The sequence below is a fragment of the Pseudophryne corroboree genome, chromosome 8 (genome assembly GCF_028390025.1).
Source record: "Pseudophryne corroboree isolate aPseCor3 chromosome 8, aPseCor3.hap2, whole genome shotgun sequence".
NCBI lineage: Eukaryota > Metazoa > Chordata > Amphibia > Anura > Myobatrachidae > Pseudophryne > Pseudophryne corroboree.
Window position 1 is genome coordinate 423,339,467 of NC_086451.1, and position 27,781 is coordinate 423,367,247.

Below are 27,781 nucleotides of genomic sequence, written 5' to 3' on the forward strand. Positions count from 1 at the left end.
CTTTCAGAATTTCAATGCAACTGTGTGGGCAGAAAATATCTGAATCCAGTCTGAACATCATAATCATGAGGCCCAAGTTATCCAACATGTCCAATTTGCTAATAATCAGTGGGGGCTCCATGTAGACCCACACCCAACGTTGGACATGAGGTGTTGTCAGTTGGGACACTGACTGTCTTTTGTACATTATGAATGGGTGAATATATGATAATGGCATCAGCACCACTATATAGACTCATATTTACTGAGAGCTTGTACCTGCTGATGCCATAGTCTCTGTGGCAAATATCTAATGCCAGTGCCAAAAGAGGATGAGACTTTATTTCACTGCCTTTGCTGGGTGTGTGTGCTCTCTCACTGTTTTCATGTTTTGGATCTTTCTTTTAAGAATAATCCATAATGGAGGGCATGGCCTGACAAGCAACTGACACGAACGCACTTCTCCAGGGCTCGCGGCTGGCGCCTGATTAAAGCCCTGTTTTCTGCCACCTATGGGCTACTAGAGACCCCAGTCTGACCCTAAATTTTCCCCGCTGCCTACCTGTGCCTGGTGTTGTGGCTCATGGAATCAGGGGTCGCCTCCTGCGTCCCTGCGGATTGAGGCCACTACACCTCCTGAAAGCTGGGGACTGAGTTCTAAAGGTGTACTGTGGGCAGTTCCGGCAGGACACGCCATCGGAGCTGTGAGCATCCCTCATCTTGCCTGCCCACCTCTGCATTCTGTACCATGGACACGACGCTCTGATCTCTAAACTTTGGAGCTCCCTGCCTCCAGCGGCCTGTGCCTTCCCCTCCTGGCTGGTCCTGGGCCACTGTGTGTGCTGACTGGCACATGCCCTGTGTTCTGCTGCTGGGCAGTAGCTCTCCTCCTTCTCTTCCTGCTGGTGGTGGTGAGTCCTGGGGATGTTTGGGGCGCTCATCTGTGTTCATCTCTACCTCTCTCATTGTTAGTCTCCCGCCTTTCCACCACAAGGACACTGCGCATAATATTTTTTTATACTATCTGGCTGCTGCCTGTTTCTGTGCTCTGTTGCTAACTTGAGCTGGATAGTAGGCTCAGATTCCCGGCACCCACTGTCATCTTGTGGGGACTACCTGCTGGGGTTTGCTGGTCTCCATCTCCCTCAAGGAGCAGACTGACACACTGTCTGACCACTCTCCTGAGGATACCCCACAGATTACTGTGTATTTATGGGTAACATGAGTCCCTCTGGTGTCCCAGAAGCCCCCAGTGACCACATCTATTCAGTGTTGTACCCACTGTCCAGAGTACCAGAGCTGCAGCCACACTGCATCTTGTGTACAAGGCCTGCAGCTATGGTACATCCTACATACTGACACCATATATTACTTAGTTCTGCTGCTACATTATATCAAGTGCACATGTGCTATAGTCATCCTCTTTTCAGTACACCAGTGCCATGACCTTCTTATCTCCAATAAGTCAGTGTTGCCACTGCACTATTATCCAGTACACTTGACTAGCAGTCATGTTCTACCTAGTGCACCACTGAACCTGCCGCACTGCACCCTGTGTACTAGTGCCGCACTCACTATATAACCAGTACACTAGTGCCATAGCCACACTATAGCTGGTGCCTCAGTGTCACAACTACACTACTCCCAATGCACCAGTGTTGCAGCAACATTATACCTATTGTCCCAGCACTACAGCAGCTTTACGCCAGTTATACCAGCGCCATCCCCACACTGTACCCCGTGCTGTTACCATACTTTATTCACTTCACCAGCGACGCACCCATAATATATTCAGTGCACCAAAAACACTGGCACTGATAGTGGACCAAGACAAAGCGCCGGCCACCAAGAAAGATATCTCCGACCTTAAGATTCTTCTTGGGTCTCTTAATACCGCTCTCACAACCGAACTTCATAAAGTGGCTGGAGAACTGAAACAAGACATATCTGCCCTAGATAAGCATAGCATGGCATTGGAAACCACCTCCTCCCAATAGTCCTCCTTCCAATCTCACACGTATAAAGATTTGGAGTTCCTTAGCGGCAAACTCGACTTCCTGAAGGAGGATCTCGAGAACAGAGACAGACACAACAACATCCGAGTCAGGAATATCCATGAGTTGGTCATGCTTGCTGACCTCTCCTCCTACCTCACTTGCTTCTTCATCTCACTAGTACCATCCCTACCCCCTCTTGATTTGGGCATTGAACACACACATCGCGCCCTGTGCTCCCAAACTAAGGACTCTGAGCCTCCTAGAGATGTGCTTCTCCATTTGCATCAAAGAACAAATCCCATTGGCCAGTTGTAACTCCCCTCCAATATCCTTCAAAGGAACAACACTTCAGATCTTTCAGGACTTAGCACCTATTACCATAGCCAAATGCACAGATCTTCGAGATGTTATACTGACTCTTCGTGAACATGGTTATAAATATTGTTGGGGTTTGAAATTTTGCCTTTTGGTGGAAGTCAGTGGTCACCAACATGTCATTTTAACTGCTAATGAAGGCAAAGAACTACTCTAGAAGCTGGACCTCTGCTCTGCCTCTTCTACAGCTGAAACAAGCAATAGCGCCATCACCTAAACAGACCTTGCACAGTTTGCTTTCATGTATCTCTGTTTCCCCGTATATAATGGCCCTGTACAGGCCATGATAATTTCTCCATTGCTGCAATCCTCTAGTATTGCTATGTTATAGGACACTTGAGGTACTGTATCTTACCTGCTCTTGTTTTGTCTGCAGTTTTATGTTTTTAATGCCTCTATGTTTACACTTGCTGTTTGTCAATATAACTTAGGGCTCAAGTTGCGAGTCTCTCAGCCTACCTTCTTTCCCCCACTTGCCCACGTCCCTCTTATTTTTAGGGTGTTCCCATATAGTCTTTTGTAGACTCTCCCCAAGTGATCCCTACTGAGGATCATTGTACCTTTTCTTGCTCCATACCCAGAGCATCCCCCCAAATTTTTGGGTGCCCTAACTGTGTGGCTGACTCCCCTCCTTGGGAAGTCGATACCCACATTTTATTTAATTCTTCTTTTTCTTTCCTTTTTCCCTCTCTCTTCTTCCCCTCTCTTCACTTTCCACGTCTGTTCCAACTACCCCATTCACCATGTCGCTCTGTGTTTTGACACTGAATGTACAGGGCCTCAACACCCCTTAAAAATACTCCATGCTGTTTTCATATGGCCGCTCTCATTCTGCTGTTAATGCCTGTACTCTGTAGGTTGTAAAGGTGCTATTTCTTTGCTATACCACTCTGTTTTGTACCCTACATCCCCCACACAAAGAATCTTTTTAAACAGCTTGGGAATGAGACCGTGGAATACAACTTGACGATAAGGAATGGTCTTGCATCCAACAAATGGATCGCTGTTGCCTCCATTAATGTCAGCATTAGGGATACTGCCTATAAAGTATACACCTGTTGGTACTTGATCCCCATTAAACTACATCATATATACCCATGCTTTTCAGCTCAATGCTTACATGGCTATGGAATAGTGGGCACCTTTCTCCACATCTGGTGGGAATGCCCAGTGATCTAACAGTTCTGGAACATAGCGGTAATGCTTATGGCAAATGTTACTTCCTGTTCTGTGCCTATAGATCCATCCATATTCCTTCTCCACGTGCCCCTTCGTTCGGTGTCAAAGTCAGAAAATAAACTGATCTTTCATATATCTAATGCTTCTAAACTTCTAATTGCCAAATCTTGGAAATCCCCTATATCTCCAACCAAGAGAACTCTAACCAATAGATTGTGGTATGTTTCCTCCATGGAATATATCACCTCCCTCCTCAACAACACTGTATCCACATACCATCAGATCCGTGGTACACCTTTCAGTCCTCTCCTTTATCAAGTGTCCCCTCATCATCCCTCTCCTCTTCCTAGCACTACCCCTCCCCCTTCACAACCCCCCTCTGCCCTCTTCTGTTTCTCAATGGTTTTCATCTTCTTTTTCCACTTAACTTTAATCTTACTTTTTCTTCTATTATATTTATTAGTTTTTGAGATATGTTTATTGTCTCTTTAGACACTCTCTTGGTGCACTGTATTATCAATGTAACGAAACTTGATGCACCTTAATCCACCGTTATGATGTTGAACTGTTTAGTTTTCCGAAAACTGATTTATGTGACTGTACTTGTGAACTAACTTTATTGTTATCTTCCTATTCGAGTCATGTATTATTCTTTATATCACTATAAAATAAATCAAATTGTTTAAAAAAAAAGAATCCATAATCTAGACATTTTGAGTTTTGGTATGTCTATATGTTTTCATATAGAGGAAACTTGGAACAGAGTAAGAAACTTGAGAGATATGATTAGGTACTTTTGGTTCAGAGATGTCAAGATCATGTTTTGTCTGTCGGCATTGTTGAACATTCTGCATGAAGCAGAGGGTTAGGGGTAGAGTTCGGGACCAGAGGATTAGCTTTAGGCTGTGAGACATGAGGGTCAGTGTTAGGCACTATGGAGGAGGGATAGGGTTGGAGGAATTACAGCTGGTACCACGCCATCAAAGTTGGAAGTCATCATCTCATCACTGTTGGACCAGAAGCAGAGCTGGCCCTAATCAATATGATTCCCTAGGCAAGATTTTGGCTGTTGACTCCTAGCACTGCTGCTAGTTCCACCTCTGACCTTGACCCCTTTCCCATCACCATCACCCCTCACCCATAGTAGTCCCCAATTTGGTGCTCCTACCACCTATATTTCAAATAGGAGCACTGTGCACATTCGGCATGCAGCCCAAATAGGGGCGTGTTCTTTTGGGAAAGACATGGCCACACAATAGTACCACCAATTCAAATTACGCCACACATTAGTGCAACTTTATTCACATTATATCATGCAATAGTGTCCTTTATTCACATTACATAACACAGTAGAACCACTTGACCTAATATATGTTACTCCTCACAGTAGTGAAAATTAGTCTTATTTTCATTGCTATGTGACTAGGATGCACAAGCAATGAGGGTGAGGGAAATACTTGTATCACTCAGAGTGCTCTGTGATGGTTGCTGTGTATCCCGGAAAGAACACACAGGCTTCTAACGATCATCTGGATAATCCTTTATGCTGCTACATGTAAGTCGCTTCTCTCTGCACTGTAGAGTGTACGGGTCAGAGGCTCAGGCCAGGGGTCGCACTGTGCTGACCTTGTTCTGGCTCTCATCAGCATTGAAAGGTAACCCGGATGTGATGACACATGTTTTTCCCAAAAGGGGATTGCAGAGTGGCGGCTAGGACTGATTAGCCTGACCGTCCTGCCGCAACCACCTGTATTGCTGGCGCATTCAGTCTTCATGCGGCTGCCTGTTTGCCAGGTGTAACCAGCTCCAGGGCCCTGCAGCCAAAAGTCCTGGAAGTCTCCTTCCCCCCTGATGGTGGCCCTGAAGGATTGACTGCAAGGAGTGAAATGTCTGTCTTTTTCTATCTTTTTGTACTCCTGTGATAACCCTGGCTATGACAAGAGCCAATGGATGTTGCAATATAGAGGGCTGCTACTAGGTGGCGCTGTTACAGGCCAAAACAGAGACAAGCACATGCACAGTTGAGACCACGAGATGCCAAGGAGTGGAGTGCAGCGTGGGCTGAGATGCAACAGGTATGCTATGCAAGACAAGAGATTGGGCAAAGTATTATTGCGGAAGTGGGGAGGGTGACAGACCCCACTAAGTACCCAGTGATGATGTGCTGAGTGACACCTGTAAAAAATCCAGCTGAAATAGACACTGAGTTAGACACCATAGGTAAACAAAGGAGGGGGGGTTTCCAGTTGCAGGGAAAGCCCCCTCCTCTTGGCAAGTGGCAATAATATCAATAGTATATAATACGATTAATGGAGCTGCCACCACGTCATGCAGTTTAAAAGACAGAGAAGAGTTGATACATATGCCCAGTTTGCTGTGTGTGTATCTGAGTCCTCAATAAGTGCTCTGTACCAGAGAGTAGCTACCAGGAAGAAGAGGCAGGAGCCTTACCATGAGGTGGGAGAATGTGTACTTAGAAAATACAGTTCTGTCATCTACTGGTTCTATTATGTTTGTGTATTTATTTATTATGGTATGTTTAACCTTTCCTCACCATTTATTTATATTATTTAAATGTGTTTGATACAGCCTATACTATAGACCATCTATAGTGTTAAATATTAATACTGTATGCTATACAGTATCCAGTGTATAAATAGACCAGCATTTACATTAATGTCCAGAGTTATTACTAGGTTCTTCTGCCACTCCCACCCTTGCTCCAATGTTCCACAGAGTGGGAGATTGTGGACTGTATTTGGAAACCCCCTCTAGAAATCCTGTGTTTGCCACTTGACACAGTGTGTTAATACTGGGAGCTGTAGCTGAGATCCGTGGAGGCTGTGAGTGACTAAATAAGCTGTAAAAGGGAGATATCTATACTGAGCTGTAAAGCTACTGATAATTGTTTAAAGTAATGAAGAAATGTCCATTTAGTGGTTTTTCAGTTTTCAGTTTAAAAATGGATTTATTGATTCAACCCTCATGAAAAAACAATTGTATACATCCCAGAGTGTCACAGTTTCGTCATTCTTACTATGCAAAGTACATCATTATTTCCAAGGTAAAAAGCAAATATTGCCTTCACAATTTCAGCCATAAATTGTAGCATTTAAGGCATATTCTGAAAAATAAAATGTATGTGTAATAAAATGATAAGCCCAGTAACAGTAATAAAATAAAGCACATAAAAGCAACTAAAATAGTCTTTCACATTCATCTGTGTTAGAATTTTTAATAATCACAGCTTAGTTGATCATGGTCAGATTAGTTCTGTGAGCTCCAATCAGTCTCCTGGTAACCAGTCACTTGTGCAAACTATTGTAGGTCTCATTGTGCTGGGCTTCATTATGACTCCTAATTGCTGAAGATGGAGTTAGAATCTTGCTTGGCTCTTTAACTGGTTGGATGTTTCAGCCCTTATAGTGAGTCTTCCTGGAGATTTTGTTGTGGATTGTAATCAGTCTGATCCTGTTTTGTCCTGATGCATACTTGGATTTATGCTCTGAGCTGCTCAACAAAGTTCATCTGCCTTTATCATTTGGAAAGCCTGTTACCTGATGATATTTCTCTATGGCGAACCTGGACTCTGTGAAAGATCTGCTAAGTATCTTACTATAGTGATCTGATTTGTGCTTATTGAAAAGAACTGTGTGGCATTTATTTATGAATGCTGAAAACCTGGATCTACTTATCAATTCATATATCTACTGTGAAATTTACTTGTGCTATTGGAGAGAACTATGCAATATTTAACAAATGTACCAAAAAATAGCTTACTTCTCATCAACTTTCTATTCTGGAAGAGACTTGTATTATTTAAAAGAATTGTCCAGCAAAGCATTTATTAGTGATATTTGGAAATCTGGTGAGCATGCTCTTCAGTGAAGATTGCCCATGGTATACTGAATATCTGGCAGGCTCTTTTTTGTATAGTTTTAGTCGGGGCAAAGCCAGTACTTTGCGGTCCTCATTGCAACATTTTGAAAGAGACCCTGCACAAATTCTTCTATAGAGACAGCTCTTCAGCAGTTGTTGATTTTATGCCCCATAATAGTGCCCTAGTTCATTTTCTGAACCACAGTAGTACCTTAGTCAATGTTGTACCTCATAGTAGTATCCTAGTTTATTTTATCAAACATAGCAGTGTCCTAGTTCACATTATGTCACATTGTAGGGTTGCCAGTACACATTATGTAAGACAGTACCCCCAATTATGGGGACACTGTGTATATGACATACACAGTGTTCCCAGTTCATACTATTCCACAGTACAGTGCCCCAGTTCATAGTACAGTGTGTGGAGAAGTTGTCCATGGCAACCAATCAGCATTGAAGTAACATTTATCAAGTGCATTCTATAACAATATAAGTAGCAGCTGATTGGTTGCCAACTTCTCAACTGACTCACTTCTCCACTGTTTTACTGCTTCATGAATAGACCTCAAAGTACCAGCCAATCAGCTCCAAACTGCCATGTTACCCTCTGTGTATGAAAAATGATAGCTAGGAGTAGGTTGGTTGGTCCTTTATACTCTCTCCAAAGCTTAGTACATAGACCCCTCTTCTTTCTATTTTTGCACTCCATTAACCTCATACTGTAGTCTTTGTTTATGAGTACAGTAGCCTGGTCCTAACCGGTTGGTATGAAGTTTATATGTTCTCCTTGTGCTTGTGTGGTTTTCTGCAGGTGGTCCGGTTTCTTCCACACTCCAAAAACATACTGGTAAGTTACTTTGGTTCTGACAAAATTAGCCCTAGTGTATACAGTACATGTGTACCTGTGATAGGGAAATAATAATAATAATAATAATAATAATAATAATAATAATAATAATAATCTATGTACAGATAACACAACATTCCTAACATTTATTTATCTGGACCAAAAACATCATCACAACTCTAGAACTAGACATCTTCCAGAAACCACTTGGCCACACTTTGAATAACTTGATACATTGAATTTTGCCTTACTACCTCACAAGTTTTGCAGAAAGGATATGAAGGCCCTCTCCCTGATCTTGCACGGTATTGAGATCTCCAGTTGAAATACCTCCTGTATTTCTCATCATCCTTGTCCAGCATGAGAAGGTAATCTGCCAGCTCCTTGGCACTTGAGAAATCATCAACATGAATAAAAGCATCTCCAGGGACAAAATGCTCATAGTTCTTGCGAGATGTCCCCAACACCACTGGTACTGCCCATGATCCAAATGCATTTTTCCATAGTTTCTCAGTTATGTAATCCTTGTATATCGAATTCTCAAAGGCCAAATAGAATTTGCACTTAGATATAGTTGAATGAGCATCTTCCCGCCTCAGTTTCATGTGGTTGGCCCCGTAAACATCAATGGGAATGTATTTCTTTAGCTCCTCATAATAACCGATGCGACGGATTCCAGGGTACCATTTGCTAACTACCCAGGACACTAGTTTGGATTTAGTAGGAATTGTGAAGCTTTGATGCTCCTTTAATGTCTCAATGCCACCATATGGGAAGAATATATCTGAGTCCTGACGGAATGTCATAGTCAAGTTGAACAAATTATCCAGCATGTCCAAGTTTTTAATGGTCAGTGGGGGCTCCAAATTGTACCACACCCAAAGTTGGAAATGAGGTCTTGGCTGTTGCGGCAGTGACTTTTTGTCATACATAATGTCCCAATGATGTAAGATGACAGCATCGGCCACACTATATAGACTCCTATCTGCTGACAGCTTGCACCCGCTGATGCCATAGTCTTTGTAGCATCTGTCTAATGGAGCCACACCCCCCCAAGGCCATTTCCAAATCAGAACAAGAGTCTCCTTCTCTTCTTTTGCTGGGTAAGTTGTCGCTCTCACTGTTGTCATGTTTTGTGTAGTCAACTGTTCCTGTGGCTTTGAGAACCTTAGTGTGGTTTGTGAATGATACCATGCGAAGGACAGAAGGAACAAAATAAGAATTGTGGCAGGTTTGAATAGATACTTTTGGTTCATCTTTTGTCTGTAAAAAAGGAGAGACATTTTTATTTTATATTTTCAAAATCCGTGGCTACAATGGAAATAAGTAAACATTTTGCAAGCTGGCTATTTATTGAAGTCCGTGGCTACAATGGAAATAAGTAAACATTTTGCAAGCTGGCTATTTATTGAAGTCCGTGGCTACAATGGAAATAAGTAAACATTTTGCAAGCTGGCTATTTGTTGAAGTCTTTTTTCTTTTTTTTTTAATTGTGACAAAATATGTTAAAAGTATGGCATGCTAAAATATAGCTTACAGCCTCCACTACAAGTAATTACACAGAGGCTTGTTATGGGCAAAAAAGTCATGGTAAAACTGGCAAACAGCTGTATCTATGTGTTTCGTTAAAGTGTGTCAGAAAGAATTTTATAAGGGCAGATTTTGCTGTTCTGGAGAACACATTTCATCTCATAATGGTTTCATGGTCCACAGTGCATTAACTCTATACCTGAGTCTCTTAATGGGCTCTTAAGTTACTAATTTAGAAAACAGAGGGCTGATTAAGCAATGAATAATGGGCCTAATTCAGACCTGACATGCGGGCGGACGACCCAGCACAGGGCTAGTCCGTCCCGCATGTCAGGCCCTACCCTGCCGCACAAGTACAAAAGCATCACACAGCGGCGATGCTTTTGTACTTGAAGAGTAGCTCCCTACCAGCGTAGCTCCTGCGCGCTGGCAGGGAGCTACTTGTCGTTGTCCGGGTCGCAGTGGCTGCGTGTGATGTCACCGCCGTGGCCTGACCCCCACACACTTGCGTTGCACGGACCATGCCCCTACAACGGCGGCCAAACACAGCCAGCCTGGCCCCTCCCGCCCAGTGACCGCCTCTGCCTGTCAATCAGGCAGAGGCGATCGCAGGGCTGAGACGGACATCGGCTTTCTGGCATGCGCTGGCACATGTGCAGTTCAGACCTGATCGGCTGCTGTGCGAAAACGCACAGCACCGATCAGGTCTGAATTAGACACAATAAGCGCCAAGAATGAGCCCACCATTATAATATATTGTCTTTATTCATGTGATTTGGTGAGAAAAGTCCAATACATCAAGGCTGGATGCCTACTGACGCGTTTCATTGATATCTTGATTTCCAAAGAGGTAAACACTGACATTGTTTATACTGTATGCATAAATGGAAAATCATCTTCTATAGTACATATTCCGCATTTCACTCAAGTGGATCTCCCTCTGAGGACATTGATACATATTATATGGACATTTTGTAATTTGGTTTTAATATTTTTAATTAAATATTCATCTTGTATTTGTGTGTTTAGTGTAGTGATGAGCGGGTTCGGTTCCTCGGAATTCGAACCCCTCCGATCTTCACCCATTTTACACGGGTCCGAGGCAGACTCGGATCCTCCCGCCTTGCTCGGTTAACCCGAGTGTGCCCGAACGTCATCATCCCGCTGTCGGATTCTCGCAAGATTCGTGTTCTATATAAGGAGCTGCGCGTTGCCGCCATTTTCACTCGTGCATTGGAGATGATAGGGAGAGGATGTGTGCAGCGTTCTCTCAGTTTCTGTGTTCAGTGTGCTGCAAATATCTGTGCTCAGTGTGCTGCAAATATCTGTGTTCAGTGTGCTGCAAATATCTGTGTTCAGTGTGCTGCAAATATCTGTGTTCAGTGTGCTGCAAATATCTGTGCTCAGTAAGCTGAGAATATCTACGTTCTCTGCCTGAAAAATGCTCCATATCTGTGCTCAGTGTGCTGCAAATATTTGTGCTCAGTGTGCTTTACTGTGGGGACTGGGGACCACCAGTATTATAGTAGGAGGACAGTGCAGAGTTTTGCTGACCAGTGACCAGTGACCACCAGTATTATACGTTCTCTGCCTGAAAAACTCTCCATATCTGTGCTGCATTGTAGTATATAGTAGGAGGACAGTGCAGAATTTTGCTGACCAGTGACCACCAGTATTATATCAGTACGGTACAGTTGTCCACTGCTCTACCTACCTCTGTGTCGTCAAGTATACTATACATCAATACCTGTGGTGCATTTTAGTTGTTGTGCGCAGTATATATAGTAGGAGGACAGTGCATAATTTTGCTGACCACCAGTATATAATATATAGCAGTGCAGTACAGTACAGTAGGCCACTGCTCTACCTACCTATGTGTCGTCAAGTATACTATCTTTCCATACCTGTGGTGCATTTTAGTTGTTATGCGCAGTATATATAATAGGAGGAAAGTGCATAATTTTGCTGACCACCAGTATATAATATATGGCATTACGGTACAGTAGGCCACCGCTCTACCTATCTCTGTGTCGTCAACTATACTATCCATCCATACCTGTGGTGCATTTTAGTTGTTGTGCACAGTATATATAGTAGGAGGACAGTGCATCATTTTACTGACCACCAGTATATAATATATAGCAGAACGGTACAGTAGGCCACTGCCAGGGCCGGCTCAAGCCCGCTGCGCGCCCCGGGCAGGAAACGGGGCGTGGCCTAATACAGGGGGCGTGGTCAGCTACGCCCCCTGTACATTACTAGCGCCGCTTGAAGCTGAGCGGTGCGCGATGACGTCATCGCGCACCGCACAGCGAAGGGTCCTCTCCACGAAGGGAAACTAGACGCTAGGCGTCTAGTTCCCTTCGTGGAGAGGACCTTTGCTGTGCGGTGCGCGATGACGTCATCGCGCAACGCTCGGCAAAGGTACTCTCCACGAAGGGAAACTAGACGCCGAGCGTCTAGTTCCCTTCACAGGAGGCTGGGACACAGCGGGCAGCGGAGCAGACGGGGGACACAGCGGGCAGCAGTGGCGGATCTTGCCACGGTGCGGCGCCCTCCGGAAGGTGCCAGCGCCCTCCGGAAGGCGGCGCCCCGGGCAAAAGTCCTGCTTGCCCGTGGCAAGATCCGCTACTGGCCACTGCTCTACCTACCTCTGTGTCGTCAAGTATACTATCCATCCATACCTGTGGTGCATTTTAGTTGTTGTGCGCAGTATATATAGTAGGAGGACAGTGCATAATTTTGCTTACCACCAGTACATAATATATAGCAGTTCGGTACAGTAGGCCACTGCTCTACCTACCTCTGTGTCGTCAAGTATACTATCCATCCATACCTGTGGTGCATTTTAGTTGTTGTGCGCAGTATATATTGTAGGAGGACAGTGCAGAATTTTGCTGACCACCAGTATATAATATATAGCAGTATGGTACAGTAGGCCACTGCTCTACCTACCTCTGTGTCGTCAAGTATACTATCCATCCATACCTGTGGTGCATTTTAGTTGTTGTGCACAGTTTATATTGTAGGAGGACAGTGCAGAATTTTGCTGACCACCAGTATATAATATATAGCAGTACGGTACAGTAGGCCACTGCTCTACCTACCTCTGTGTCGTCAAGTATACTATCCATCCATACCTGTGGTGCATTTTAGTTGTTGTGCACAGTATATATAGTAGGAGGACAGTGCAGAATTTTGCTGACCACCAGTATATAATATATAGCAGTACGGTACAGTAGGCCACTGCTCTACCTACCTCTGTGTCGTCAAGTATACTATCCATCCATACCTGTGGTGCATTTTAGTTGTTGTGCACAGTATATATTGTAGGAGGACAGTGCAGAATTTTGCTGACCACCAGTATATAATATATAGCAGTACGGTACAGTAGGCCACTGCTCTACCTACCTCTGTGTCGTCAAGTATACCATCCATCCATACCTGCGGTGCATTTTAGTTGTTGTGCACAGTATATATAGTAGAAGGACAGTGCATAATTTTGCTGACCACCAGTATATAATATATAGCAGTACGGTACAGTAGGCCACTGCTTTACCTACCTCTGTTTCGTCAAGTATACTATCCATCCATACCTGTGGTCCATTTTAGTTGTTGTGCGCAGTATATATTGTAGGAGGACAGTGCAGAATTTTGCTTAACACCAGTATATAATATATAGCAGTACGGTACAGTAGGCCACTGCTCTACCTACCTCTGTGTCATCAAGTATACTATCCATCCATACTTGTGGTGCATTTTAGTTGTTGTGCACAGTATATATAGTAGGAGGACAGTGCAGAATTTTGCTGACCACCAGTATATAATATATAGCAGTACGGTACAGTAGGCCACTGATCTACCTAGCTCTGTGTCGTCAAGTATACTATCCATCCATACCTGTGGTGCATTTTAGTTTTTGTGCACAGTATATATTGTAGGAGGACAGTGCAGAATTTTGCTGACCACCAGTATATAATATATAGCAGTACGGTACAGTAGGCCACGGCTCTACCTACCTCTGTGTCGTCAAGTATACTATCCATACATACCTGTGGTGCATTTTAGTTGTTGTGCACAGTATATATAGTAGGAGGACAGTGCAGAATTTTGCTGACCACCAGTATATAATATATAGCAGTACGGTACAGTAGGCCACTGCTCTACCTACCTCTGTGTCGTCAAGTATACTATCCATCCATACCTGTGGGGCATTTTAGTTGTTGTGCACAGTATATATTGTAGGAGGACAGTGCAGAATTTTGCTGACCACCAGTATATAATATATAGCAGTACGGTACAGTAGGCCACTGCTCTACCTACCTCTGTGTCGTCAAGTATACTATCCATCCATACCTGTGGTGCATTTTAGTTGTTGTGCACAGTATATATAGTAGGAGGACAGTGCAGAATTTTGCTGACCACCAGTATATAATATATAGCAGTACGGTACAGTAGGCCACTGCTCTACCTACCTCTGTGTCGTCAAGTATACTATCCATCCATACCTGTGGTGCATTTTAGTTGTTGTGCACAGTATATATTGTAGGAGGACAGTGCAGAATTTTGCTGACCACCAGTATATAATATATAGCAGTACGGTACAGTAGGCCACTGCTCTACCTACCTCTGTGTCGTCAAGTATACTATCCATCCATACCTGTGGTGCATTTTAGTTGTTATGCACAGTATATATAGTAGGAGGACAGTGCATAATTTTGCTGACCACCAGTATATAATATATAGCAGTACGGTACAGTAGGCCACTGCTCTACCTACCTCTGTGTCGTCAAGTATACTATCCATCCATACCTGTGGTGCATTTTAGTTGTTGTGCGCAGTATATATTGTAGGAGGACAGTGCAGAATTTTGCTGACCACCAGTATATAATATATAGCAGTACGGTACAGTAGGCCACTGCTCTACCTACCTCTGTGTCGTCAAGTATACTATCCATCCATACCTGTGGTGCATTTTAGTTTTTGTGCACAGTATATATTGTAGGAGGACAGTGCAGAATTTTGCTGACCACCAGTATATAATATATAGCCGTACGGTACAGTAGGCCACTGCTCTACCTACCTCTGTGTCGTCAAGTATACTATCCATACATACCTGTGGTGCATTTTAGTTGTTGTGCACAGTATATATAGTAGGAGGACAGTGCAGAATTTTGCTGACCACCAGTATATAATATATAGCAGTACGGTACAGTAGGCCACTGCTCTACCTATCTCTGTGTCGTCAAGTATACTATCCATCCATACCTGTGGTGCATTTTAGTTGTTGTGAGCAGTATATATAGTAGGAGGACAGTGCATAATTTTGCTGACCACCAGTATATAGTATATAGCAGTACGGTACAGTATGCCATTACTATTGATATATTACTGGCATATAATTCCACACATTAAAAAATGGAGAACAAAAATGTGGAGGGTAAAATAGGGAAAGATCAAGATCCACTTCCACCTCGTGCTGAAGCTGCTGCCACTAGTCATGGCCGAGACGATGAAATGCCATCAACGTCGTCTGCCAAGGCCGATGCCCAATGTCATAGTAGAGAGCATGTAATATCCCAAAAACAAAAGTTCAATAAAATGACCCAAAAATCAAAATTAAAAGCGTCTGCTGAGAAGCGTAAACTTTCCAATATGCCATTTACGACACGGAGTGGGAAGGAACGGCTGAGGCCCTGGCCTATGTTCATGGCTAGTGGATCAGATTCACATGAGGATGGAAGCACTCATCCTCTCACTATAAAACTGCAGTGCCACTCCTAGATGGGCCAGGTGTTTGTGTTGGCCACTTGGGTCGCTTAGCTTAGTCACAAGGCTACCTGATTGCACCTCTTTTTTTCTTTGCATCATGTGCTGTTTGGGGACTATTTTTTAAATCTGCCATCCTGTCTGACACTGCAGTGCCACTCCTAGATGGGCCAGGTGTTTGTGTCGGCCACTAGGGTCGCTTAGCTTAGTCACACAGCTACCTCATTGCACCTCTTTTTTTCTTTGCATCATGTGCTGTTTGGGGACTATTTTTTAAATCTGCCATCCTGTCTGACACTGCAGTGCCACTCCTAGATGGGCCAGGTGTTTGTGTCGGCCACTTGGGTCGCTTAGCTTAGCCATCCAGCGCCCTTGGTGCACCTCTTTTTTCTTTGCATCATGTGCTGTTTGGGGACTATTTTTTTAAGTGCCATCCTGTCTGACACTGCAGTGCCACTACTAGATGGGCCAGGTGTTTGTGTCGGCCACTTAGGTCGCTTAGCTTAGTCATCCAGCGACCTCTGTGCAAATTTTAGGAAAAAAAATAATATTGTGAGGTGTTCAGAATAGACTGGAAATGAGTGGAAATTATGGTTACTGAGGTTAATAATACTATGGGATCAAAATTACCCCCAAATTCTATGATTTAAGCTGTTTTTGAGTGTTTTTTTTTGTAAAAAAACACCCAAATCCAAAACACACCCGCATCTGACAAAAAATTTACAGGGAGGTTATGCCAAAACGCGTCCGAATCCAAAACACGGCCGCTGAACCAAATCCAAAACCAAAACACAAAACCCGAAAAATGTCCAGTGCACATCACTAGTTTAGTGTGTACTACTGATCAAACATATTTGTGCCCTTGTTGTGAATCATTATACTATAAGGCATCAATTAAACTACTAAAAAGCTAATAAAGGACCAACTCCCAGTTTTTCTCACCCAAAATAACAACAACTAAGGGGGAGCTGTACTAAGCAGTGAAAGGGTGGAGAAGTGAGCCAGTGGAGAAGTTGATCATGGCAACCAATCAGCTGCTCTGTATAATTTTATAGTATGCAAATTATAAATGTTACTTCACTGCTGATTGGTTGCCATGAGCAACTTCTCCACTGGCTCACTTCTCCCCCTAAAGTACATAGTACATCTCACCCTAAATGAATTAAACACTGTCATAAAGTACATAATCTATGTATCATTACAGCTAACACATACAGTACGTGTATTTAACTTTATGTATGTATTAAGACCTGCTTTGAACCTTAATCTTTTTATTGTAATCCCTCCTTCTAAAAAATGCATATCTGGCCGGTGACAGACGTTATGGGATATATTTAATAAAGTGCGTGTTTAAAGAAGTGGTGATGTTGCCCATAGCAACAAATCAGAGTTTACTTATCATTTATTTAGCACCTTCTATAAGATAATAGCTAGAATCTGATTGGTTTCTATGGGCAACAGCTCCTCTTCTAAAAACCCGCACTTTAGTAAATATACCCACTTGTCTCAGAAAAACAGCAGTATGAGCGGCAGCATGTAGGAGGAAAGTGACACAGTAAGGAGCTCACTTCTCCAGGCGTAATACATCTGCCCTGAGCTGCAAGAGGAGTAAAAAGTGACCATTAAGCAGCCATTTTGAGAGCGGTACTAGACCAGAGTTTTAAAAGCCAAGCTCCCAGATAGTTGAGGGAATGCCCACTGAGAGGAGAAGGGGCTGTGCTGTGTAGTGCCATCTGTCAGGGCGGCCCGGTGTTGTGAGGTGGCACTGTTATGGTAGGATGGGAGGGAACGCAGAGCTGTGCCACTGAAGTTACCTCAGTCCCAGCAGCCTTTGGCGGCCAATGAGACCCGGCAGTTTCCGGCTGCCGGGACAGGGCAGCCTGTGGTGGAACCTTCTCAGGCTAGAGGTGAGACTGATCTCCCCATCCAACAGATGGGCCATGGGTGTGTCAGAGAAATTTGGACCCCTTATACTGGGACTGAATGTCTATAGGGTTAAAATGCTTGATGTATCAATATATTGCTTATTTGCAGTAAAACATATATTCTGAACCATGTATAAGAAGTGTTCTGTTCTCATCTGCACCTGCTTTCTGTTAATTGTGCTTTATGTGCATGACTCACTGATAAGGGCCCCTTTCCGTAATTAAGGGGCTTAGAGTGGTGTATAGTGCTTTATTAGTAATTTGTGGCCCCTAAGTGACTGCCCGAGGTCTTTCCTGTCCCATAATTATGAATAAGTATTGTATTTGGATGACAGTAATAAAGACGAACTATGTTCCCTGTCACGTAAGCCATTTCTGATGTAATGTGTATTTTATGCTATATAAACCATGATGACTGTAACACAAATTGTCTCACTGAGCCTGCGTGCTCTGTTGACACCCATCTGGGCCTAGATGCACAATAAACCATATATGCTTTTTCACCTGATCCTGGCGTATCTCCTCGATTGATTGCCACGACATTTGGTGTTTCTGCCCGGTTCTATCTGAGCCCCCGCAGACCCCCCTTTCTCTTTTTTTTAATGGGCAGGATCGGTGTATTTGCAGGGCTCATGGTTTTAACAATTACTCCCTGTTCCAAAAGTCTTTGGAGCACGGGGAAAATGCCTTGCTCGGCTTCTGGCCGAAGGGGGTACTGGGGAAGCCTGGCGGGTTGCTTAAGTTTGATATGTACGGGCTCTACAGATTTTATAAGTCCTACGTCTGAACTGTCTGTTGTCCAGAGCTGTTCAGGGATTTCTGTCACCCAGTCCGGCAGTGTCTGTAAAAGAGGCATGAGCCTATTATCCTCATTCTGCCAAAGGGCATCCTGCACAGTGTCAGCATGCTTCTCTGGGACATGTAGGAAGACCCCGTCGGGTGAACAACTAATAGTACATCTAAGTTTCGCAAGGAGGTCGCGACCTAGCAAACTGACAGGGGCACTAGTGGATAACAAGAAAGAGTGCGTGTTTGTTAGGGGACCTAGTGTGACAGTCAAGGGTTCCGAGAGTGCCATTTCAACGGGACTGTTTGAGATTCCCACAGCAGTGACAGTTTTGTCAGAGGTAGGAAAATCTTGATTACCAACTATTAATGAAACAGAGGCTCCAGGGTCTATCAAACAAGGGATTGGCTTGTTATTTATAAGTAAATGTACCATAGGGTCATGCTTATCTGCAGCCAATACTGGATACACCGGAGCCCTGTCCTCCTGTCAGTATCTATTCTTAGGACGGTCTTTAAAGTTCCTACGATCATAATTGTAATTGTCAGAGGAAGTAAACTTCCTTTGCGCAGTGGGTTTTTTACAATCATATGACAAGTGTCCTTTTTCCTGACAATTGTAACACACTATGTCTCTCTGGGGAGCCGGCCCCCTCCCACAGGAGAGTGCGTTGTGAACAGGCTGAGCATTTTGCTCAGCTGCTTTAATTTGCAAATTCATTAACTTTTATTGTCTGTTTATATCTTTTTCAACTAAGTTGGCCTCATGGGGTCTACTCCACTCGATAATGCTAGTGAGCGTCTTAGTTTTCCAATCAGGGGACTGAGTTTTAAGTCTGGATTGTATGGGTCTTTTCAATCCTTCTACGTACGAAGTGACTAACAAAGGAGCTAAATCTGGCTTCCCTTGTATGTCCGGGATGCCACTGTGACATTTTACAGTTTTGAAGAATGTGGCCGTATAATCTGCAACTGATTCTTTTTGATCCTGGGTAATTCCCATTATTTTAGTCCAATCAATAGTTGCAGGGAATGTTTTATGAAATGCTGTTTCTAGTTCTAACCACTTAGCAGCTGGCTGATCACTCGTGAGTTCAGCAGCCGCTGCAGCAGCAGTGTCCCATTTTAATTGCTGCATGAGGGTCGTATAATCATTGGGTTTGAACACAGCAAGTAGTAATTGCAACAGATCTCTATATGTGGGCTGGTGAATATTTTTAGTTAGTAATAAATTATCCCACACTGTCCTGGGATCTTTTCTAGGGTCGGGCATCGTTTCTGCTAGGGCTCTAAGGTCTGATGCCGCCCAGGGAACATGCATGGAGTATGTAACAGCCGGCCCCACACCCCCAGCTGGAGGGGCTGTGATAAGCCTGACCGGGTATAGGGTCGGATGCATCATACCAGGATCTGCAGGGGTTAAGGTCTGCGGCATCATGCGTTGACCTCTACCTCTGCCTAAATATGTTACAACGTAGTCCAGTGTCCCGTCACAGAACAGACAGCTCAACTGAAGGGAGTGCCAAGATGGAGGAAAGTGAGTCCTCCTTGAAAGACTGTCACCTCAGGATAGCCAAAGCAATTGACAATAGCTCTGTGCTGCCCCCAGTAACCCTGTCTTTACATAATGCACTACACCACCGCTGAAGCCTCAGTTACATAAAGAGACTGGCCCTACAGAGTTCAGTTTAACCCTCACAATAGTACAGAGCTTAGTCTACCTAATTGCAGCACATTATCCTATCCAAAAGCTAGCTGCCCAATTGTTTGAACTCTACCAGCCAGACCCTCTTAAAACATGAAAGTAAACTGGAAAGCTAATACGAGCTCGTCAGACAGGAGGAACGTTCGTACAGTTTATAAAGCAGATTCAGACAACAACATTGGCAGAGTTAGCAAAGACAATTTAATAAAGTCCCTTTTATTGTTAGTAAATCTTGCTGGCTACACTAAAGAGGAGTATAAACAGAGCAAAGAAAATTAAAAAGTGCTTGAAAAATGCTGCAGGAATGCAGTTACAGTATAAAGAGGATATTTGTTGCTGATACTCTAATGTATATTACTAAACAAAGTTAAGCGTATAAGGAGTTTATACGTCAGTTATTTACAGAGTAAGGCAGGCATGTCAAACTTAAAATCTCAACTGGGCCGAATAATCAAGGTCAAAGTCTTATGTGGGCTGCAAGAAAAAGAAAGAGATTTATATGCAATTTTCAAAGGGTTATTAGAAAAACTGTTATTCCCCCTCATCTATAAAATTGCGGCTCCTCTCTTCCCTATATAATAATATTATATTTCAGATTGTGCCAGGAGCTGTTATTCCCCATCATATATTAAAGTGCGGTAATCTCTCCCCTATATAATAATAGTAATAATACCATACTGTATTTCAGTGTGTGCCATGAACTGTTATTCCCCTCATATATAAAAATGCGGTCCTCTCTCCTCTATATAATAATAATAATAATAATAATAATAATAATAATAATAATATATAAGTAGTATTATTACTATATAGGGGAGAAAGTACAACATTTTTATATATGAGGGCGAATAACAGCTCCTGGCACACACAGTCCGCGAGCTCTGATTGGCTCATGAACCGGCGCCTTAATTGAAATAGCAGAAGGCCGCCTTAGCCCTTAGGTGTTCGGCGCGCAGCTAGCGGGCCACAAAAGTAGACATCAGGGCCCGCATGTGGCCCGCAGGCTTCAATTTTGACACCTCTGGAGTAAGGAATCCTTTCATAGAGCACTGGAGGTCAGAAACTACACAATGTTAATGACTTTATATATACAGCAAAAAGGGGAGTATCACTCCACAGAAGTGCACCACCTTTATAGAGATCAGCTGGACTGAGTTATTTTGATTAATACAGCCTATAACATGTCAGTTAGGAATTGATTGACTGGTACTTGTGTCTGTGCAAACATCGGATTTCTATGTAAACCATCAGATTTGCGCACAATCAGACCCTTATTTAGTTATTATTATTATTATTATTATCCTTCATTTATATGGTGCCACAAGGGTTCCGCAGCGCCCAATTACAGAGAACATAAACAAATAATCAAACAGGAAAACAGCAACTTACAGTTGACGATAATATACGACAAGTACAGGGTAAATAAACATAGCTACATCAGCAGATGACACTGGAATAAGTATCAGGTGGAAGAAGGCTTTGGTGCAGTTGAAGATTATTTAAGAAAAAGGATAAGTACATGAGGGAAGAGGGCCCTGCTCATGAGAGCTTACATTTTAAAAGGGAGGGGTAGACAGACAGGGGTGACACAGATGGGGTACATAGAGAGCGTGGAACAGAGAGCTAGGATGAGATTTGGCTGGGTTTGGTGAAGAAGTGGGTCTTGAGAGCCTGTTTGAATTACTGTAGAGAGGTGGGAGAGGTAGGGAATTCCAGAGAAGTGGTGCAGCACGTGAAAAATCTTGGAGGTAGTAGTGGGAGGATGTAATCCGTAGGCAGGAGAGTCGGCGTGCATTAGCAGATCGAAGAGGACGGGTGGGAGTGTAAAGGTATATAAGGTCAGAAATGTAGATGGGAGAGGAGTGGGTGAGGGCTTTGTAAGTGAGTGTGAGAAGCTTGAAATGGATTCTGAAAGGGAAGGGGAGCCAGTCTTGAAAGAGAGGAGAGGTGGATGTAGTGCGTTTGGTGAGGAAAATTAGCCAGGCAGCAGCACTGAGGATAGATTGGAGTGGAGAGAGGTATTTGTCAGGAATGCCAGTCAGGAGGAGATTACAGTAGTCCAGTCTGGAGATGACCAGTGAGTGGATAAGAGTCTTAGTAGCATCCTGGGTCAGAGAAAGGGTCTGATCCTGGAAATATTTTTTAGATGAAAAAGGCAGGTTTGTGAGAGGTGCTGAATGTATAGTTTGAAGGAGAGGGAGGAGTCAAGGATTACTCCAAGACAGCGCACTTGGGGACTAGAGGAGATAGTAGTGCCATTAATAGATAATGAGATTGTAGGAGGTGAAGTTATGCGGGAGGGAGGGAAGACGATCAGCTCGGTCTTAGACATGTTAAGTTTAAGAAAGCTCTGGGACATCCAAACAGAGATAGCAGAGAGACAGTTGGAGATACGAGTGAGGAGAGCAGGGGAGATGTCTGAAGAGGAAAGTTAGATTTGAGTGTCATCAGCATAGAGATGATATTGGAAACCAAAAGAACTAATGAGCTTACCTATTGAGGACGTATAGAGAGAGAAAAGAAGAGGACCAAGGGCAGAACCTTGGGGTACACCTACAGTTAGTGGAAGTGAGGGGGAGGTGGAGTCATGAGAGGAGACAGAGAATGAACGGTCAGAGAGGTAGGAAGACAGCCAAGAGAGGACAGTATCACGCAGACCAATGGAGTGAAGGATTTGCAATAGGAGTGGATAATCCACAGTGTCAAAAGTAGCAGATCAAGTAGAATAAGTAGAGAGTAGTGTCCCTTAGATTTAGCAACATGGAGGTCATTGCATACTTTTGTAAGAGCAGTTTCAGTGGAGTGGAGAGGATGGAAGCCAGACTGAAATGGGTCAAGCAGTGAGTGTGAGGAAAAAACGTAAGTAAGGCGGTTGTAGACAATACGCTCAAGGAGTTTGGAGGCAAAAGGGAGGAGAGAGATGGGTCGGTAGTTAGAGAGAGTGTTTGGATCAAGGGTAGATTTTTTAAGAGATGAGTGCATGCTTGAAGGCAGAGGGGACAGTGCCTGGTGAGAGGGAGAGATTGAGAAGCTGGGAAAGATGGGAGCAGGCAGAAGGAGAGAGGTGTCAGGTTCCGTCTAGTTTGTGTTCCCGGAGAGGGCACTAGTGGGTCAGTGGAGATGGGATGGAGAAAACAAGGAGGCTGGATAAGATTCCTGCGCATGTGCGCTGTGTTGTTTATTTAGCAATTGATTCAAACAATTTGGCGGCAGGAATACTGATGACAACAGAAAATATGCAATTGTGAGCTGAAAGTCTGTGACGTGAGCAACAATCGATCAGGGGACCGATGTATCGGTATGGTAACCAATGGTTCCTGGATCATGGAGCACAGCAGGGATGATGGTGGGAATAGCGAGCCAGGTAACTGTTTGCAGGATACAGGAACAAGTGGTTTAAATCCTCAGTGCGGGTTGGAATAACACTGGCAGCTTGCAGGCTGACAAACAGGTGTAGGTTAACGAGATGCACCTGGAGGAGAGACTCTACTGCAGAGGGCTGGAGCACACTGTAGCTGGATAAGGTGTGAAGCTGATCACAGGTACCCAGGTTGCTGGTGCTTGTGGTTCCACGGCAGTGCAGGACCAGAATGGAAGGCAGATCAGGTACAAAGAGGAACTGGAGAATGGAGCCAGAGACACAGGTCAGAGGAATGACACGAAGTCCAAGGCAAGGATTGACTCACCCTCCTGCTCCTGATATACCCCCCGGTCTGCAGGTATTGGTTGGGAGTGAATGGGAGGTGCGGCCAGGCTCTGGATTGGCTGATGCGGAAGAGCTGATGGGGACTGTCATGGCGACGCCCATGCCGTGGTTTGGCGGGAATGCGGCGTGTGTGCACACCTGCTAACAACAGGAGTGTCCTTAGGCTCAGAATGGCATTTAGCAACAAGGTGACCAGTGGCAGCGAGACATGGGAGCCTCAGATGGAGGTTGCACCGTTGGACAGGTGCAGCTGCAGTAAGTCGATTCCTGACAAGAGGTAGCAGAGGAGGCGGGAGGGAATAGGGTCAAGTGGGGAGGTGGTGAGGGGACAGGAATGAATGAGGGCCACGACTTCCTCACCAGATGCATGGGAGAAAGATGTCAGAGTGGGTGGGAGGGATAGGGAGGGGTGGTAAGGGATGGGAGGAGGCTGGTTACTGATGGTCTGGTGTGATGTGATGTCCTGATGAATGGAGTCACTTTTGGATGTGAAGTAAGTGGCAAAGTCAAGAGCAGAGAGTGAGGAGGGGAGACGAGGTGGAGGTGGGCAAAGGAATGAGTAGAGAGTGTCAAAGAGGCGCCACTCAAAGTTACATATGTATATTACTACACTGCACTCCTGTGGTACTGTATAATAGGATCTCTAGCAGCCAGGAGGTGAGGATTACAGCAGTGTTTAAAAGAAAGACCAAACAACCACCTTAGTATTATATCTTTTTTGCTGTGTGGATTTATCCACTGGGACATCAACAAAATTGCTAACTACTAACAGCTTCTACTAATACAGTGTTGGACTCAGTGAACTGAATCTATCTACAATTTACTTTAAAAAAATAATACTTGCATGCCAAGTCATAAATGGACTAGTAATACCATTGATATAAATAACTAATTAATTACTAAACTAATTAAGTTGATATATGGTTGCCACATATGGCAGTTACAGTGTATTTTAATTGTGTTTTCAAATGTATTATTCAATTGTTACCTGGATCCAGCTTTTCTTTGTTCTGTTGTTATTTTGTAGTGAGGGTTCCAGTAATAGTATGCATGGATGATTTGGGTAACACCCTTGCTTGGACGAACGGGCGAGGAGTTGGGAATGCACAGAGTGCTACCATTCTCAGCCTTTCACACAGTGTAGCTCCATTAATCAGGAAGGAAGGAGACTATCTATGGGATACATATGATATCCTGGCAGACGGGATGCCGGCTGTCATGCACCAGGCTTTGCTGGGATTCCTGGCGTCGGTGTTTCACCGATTGTCGGTATTCCAGCGTTGGTCTCCTAAACGCCAGGATCCTGACAACCGGTATATTGACTACATCCCAAATCTATATAGGTGAACTGATAAACATATTCTGCCAGCATGGAGATGAACTGTGCAAGTTAAAAGTTAAAGTAACTCACTGACCCCTTCCCCTACAAGACTAAGGGGGACATTTACTAAGCAGTGACAAAAGCGGAGAGGTGAGCCAGTGGAGAAGTTGCTCCATCAAGCAATCAGCAGCTCTGTATAATTTTATAGTATGCAAATTATAGATGTTACTTCAGTGCTGATTGGGTGCCATGGGCAACTTCTCCACTGGTTCACTTCTCCACTCTTAGCACTGCTTAGTAAATGTCCCCCCTTAGGCAAATTAAGAGATGTGGGTAGAGGGAGCCAATTACGCATAACCAATTTTAGAGGCAGAGTGATGCCTCTAAAACAGCAGTAATGGACTATAGACCCCAAATGTATTAAGCCTTAAAAAGTGATAAAGTAGAGCTGGATAAATTGTGGTAAAGTACCAACCAACCAACCAGCTCCTGTCATTTTTGAAACACATCCTGTAACACGGCAGTTATAAAGTTGCTTCGCTGGTACTTTACACTCTTTATAACTCTCCACTTTATCACTTTTTAAGGCTTAATACATTTGAGCTACTCTCCCTTACTTTCCATAACCTGGTCTGGGCCCTGGTAGTGTAGGGGGGTCATGATTGGACGCCATTCTGTTGCCAGAATGTGCATAACTGCAAATAATATGATATTTATCTATAGTTGTAAATGCCTGTTGTGTAGTTATGTATAAATTCTCTGTGAAAAAGTCATTCTAAAAGCACCTTCACAGCAGGAACTCTGCTATGTGTCAAAGGAGCCCAAGCTCTGTGATAAGTCAGGTAGAGAAAGCTTCAGGGAAGCATATATCCCCTTCCTCTCTGCATCCATAAACACTATATTAAGTACTGTATGTGATCTATTGTATTGTATGTGTTGTAAATGTCTTCACAGGACAAATGGAAGAATAGTACTGGCCTGACATGCCACTGCTCCTATGCTGATCTTAAAGGTGGATGTGTTATGATCCAGGCTATTTCAAGTAGAAATAGGCCTGTTAAAATCAATGTATCTGATATCAATATTCTGATCGATGTATCAATGTACCAGTGTGTGATAACTGTCTTTGCATGTCAAATGGTTGAAGCTTGATTGATCTGCTGGCATTTCATTATAGCATACCTCCCTACATGACCCTTTCCAGGATGGACAGAATGCTCTGCTCCTGGACTTCCCTCTTAATTTATGATTGCCATCACCTGAGGGTCATATTGGGAGGTATGTTATAGCCACAGAACTCAGAGACACACTGGCTACGCAGGTGTGAAATTCCCCCTTACAAGAGCTAGTTTAATTACCCAGAATCAGAACTGAGATCCTAAAGTAAACGCAGGTCAGGCCTGATATGTGTTTTCTCAACTGGCTTGTGTATCTCCCAAAACATTGTTTCCTGACCCCAGGGGATCACCAGAGAGACCAGAAAGACATGCTGGCTAGGAAAGTGATAAAAACATCCTTCAGCTAGCTATAACAGTGTCTTAGTGTGATTGATAAATCTGATTGTCCAGCCTCAAAAGAAATGGGAAAAGTAATTAGCCAGCCCCTGTGTATATGACCAAGAGACCCCATGTCACAGCTGTGTTTACACAAGAACCATGGCCAGAGCTTCAAAGGTTATTAGAAGATAAGGCCATTCACCACTGAGCGAGTGGCTGGGAAGCCCAGTATGAGCTGACACTCAATACCTTCTCTGGCTTTGGAAGGGTTAAAAACAAACTCTCCAGAGGGAGGGGGGATGAACGGGCAGCTTGAGTTTTAAATAGGAGAAACACAGACTGCAATGTATGCATTATTAAAGAAGCAAGTCCGGAGAAGCATCCTGGCTCTGTAATGTCCCAAATATCTAAAGAGGCTTTACTTCATCCCATTGTTCCACTCTGTATGTGTTAAGATCAGTGGGTTTTATCTCACTATTTTTATTTTTCTTGAAATTGTCTTTTCTGATGTGATTGACTTTTTATCATTATATCTTGTAACTTTCTTTTCTGTAACATAAGCTTTGAAGTGTTATACTTAAATTAAATGATCTAATTTTAGCTCTGGTTTTCTGTTGTGTGTCCAACCCAACTCTCTGAAAGAGGTGTTACCAAAATATTAATAATTCTGAGTGCAGACAAAAGCCTTAAGTTTGCCTTGGGTCATACCCAAAACGTTTGTACTTTGGCTGGTGGCAGTGACCATGTTGAAATTAATGCACACTCAGGTATCCAGTAACAGTGTCACATGGCAGGGGTTCGCAGATTGGCGTATCTGGGGAACCGCCGTGCCTAGAATCGTGACAGGGGGCATGCCCTAATTGTGGTGTTCCAAATGGAAGGCCGGCCACGACTGATTTTTATGCAGCTGCGTGACATCACACACAGCCTCTCTGAATAAAAAAAGGCATCTGACTGCCTGACAGGGGTCAACTTAGTTCCGATTCGTCCGCAATCTAACTGCGGTTGCATCGGTAAGCAGCCTCACGTATGTTGGGTAGCCTTTTCCTGTGCTGGGCAGCCCCCAACACGTGAGGAGATGAACGCATATCTGGCTACGTATGCAGTGATTTGCGCTGCTCTCTGAATAAGGTCCAATGTCTCCACTGATGGGTACATACTACAAAGTTGGGACTGTTCCACATAATTGGGGCAACTAAGTCCCTGTGCACATGCTGCTCCTGCCTGAGGTCAGTGACTCAATAAAGTTTGTAAGTGACATGAAGACATTGCGCTGTGGACTAATGG

General features: G+C 43.8%; 1 protein-coding gene across 1 annotated transcript; it reads right to left on the reverse strand.

Annotated features, from left to right (window-relative positions):
- Positions 1-8,441: 8,441 nt before the first annotated feature.
- On the reverse strand, positions 8,442-9,512 carry LOC134948022 (3-galactosyl-N-acetylglucosaminide 4-alpha-L-fucosyltransferase FUT3-like). The gene has a single exon (XM_063935784.1). The coding sequence runs from the start codon at positions 9,510-9,512 to the stop codon at positions 8,442-8,444; it is 1,071 nt and encodes a 356-aa protein (XP_063791854.1).
- Positions 9,513-27,781: the final 18,269 nt, after the last annotated feature.

Coding starts and splice junctions, on each gene's coding strand:
- LOC134948022 (XM_063935784.1), bottom strand. CDS start 9,512: ATGAACCAAAAGTATCTATTCAAACCTGCCACAATTCTTATTTTGTTC.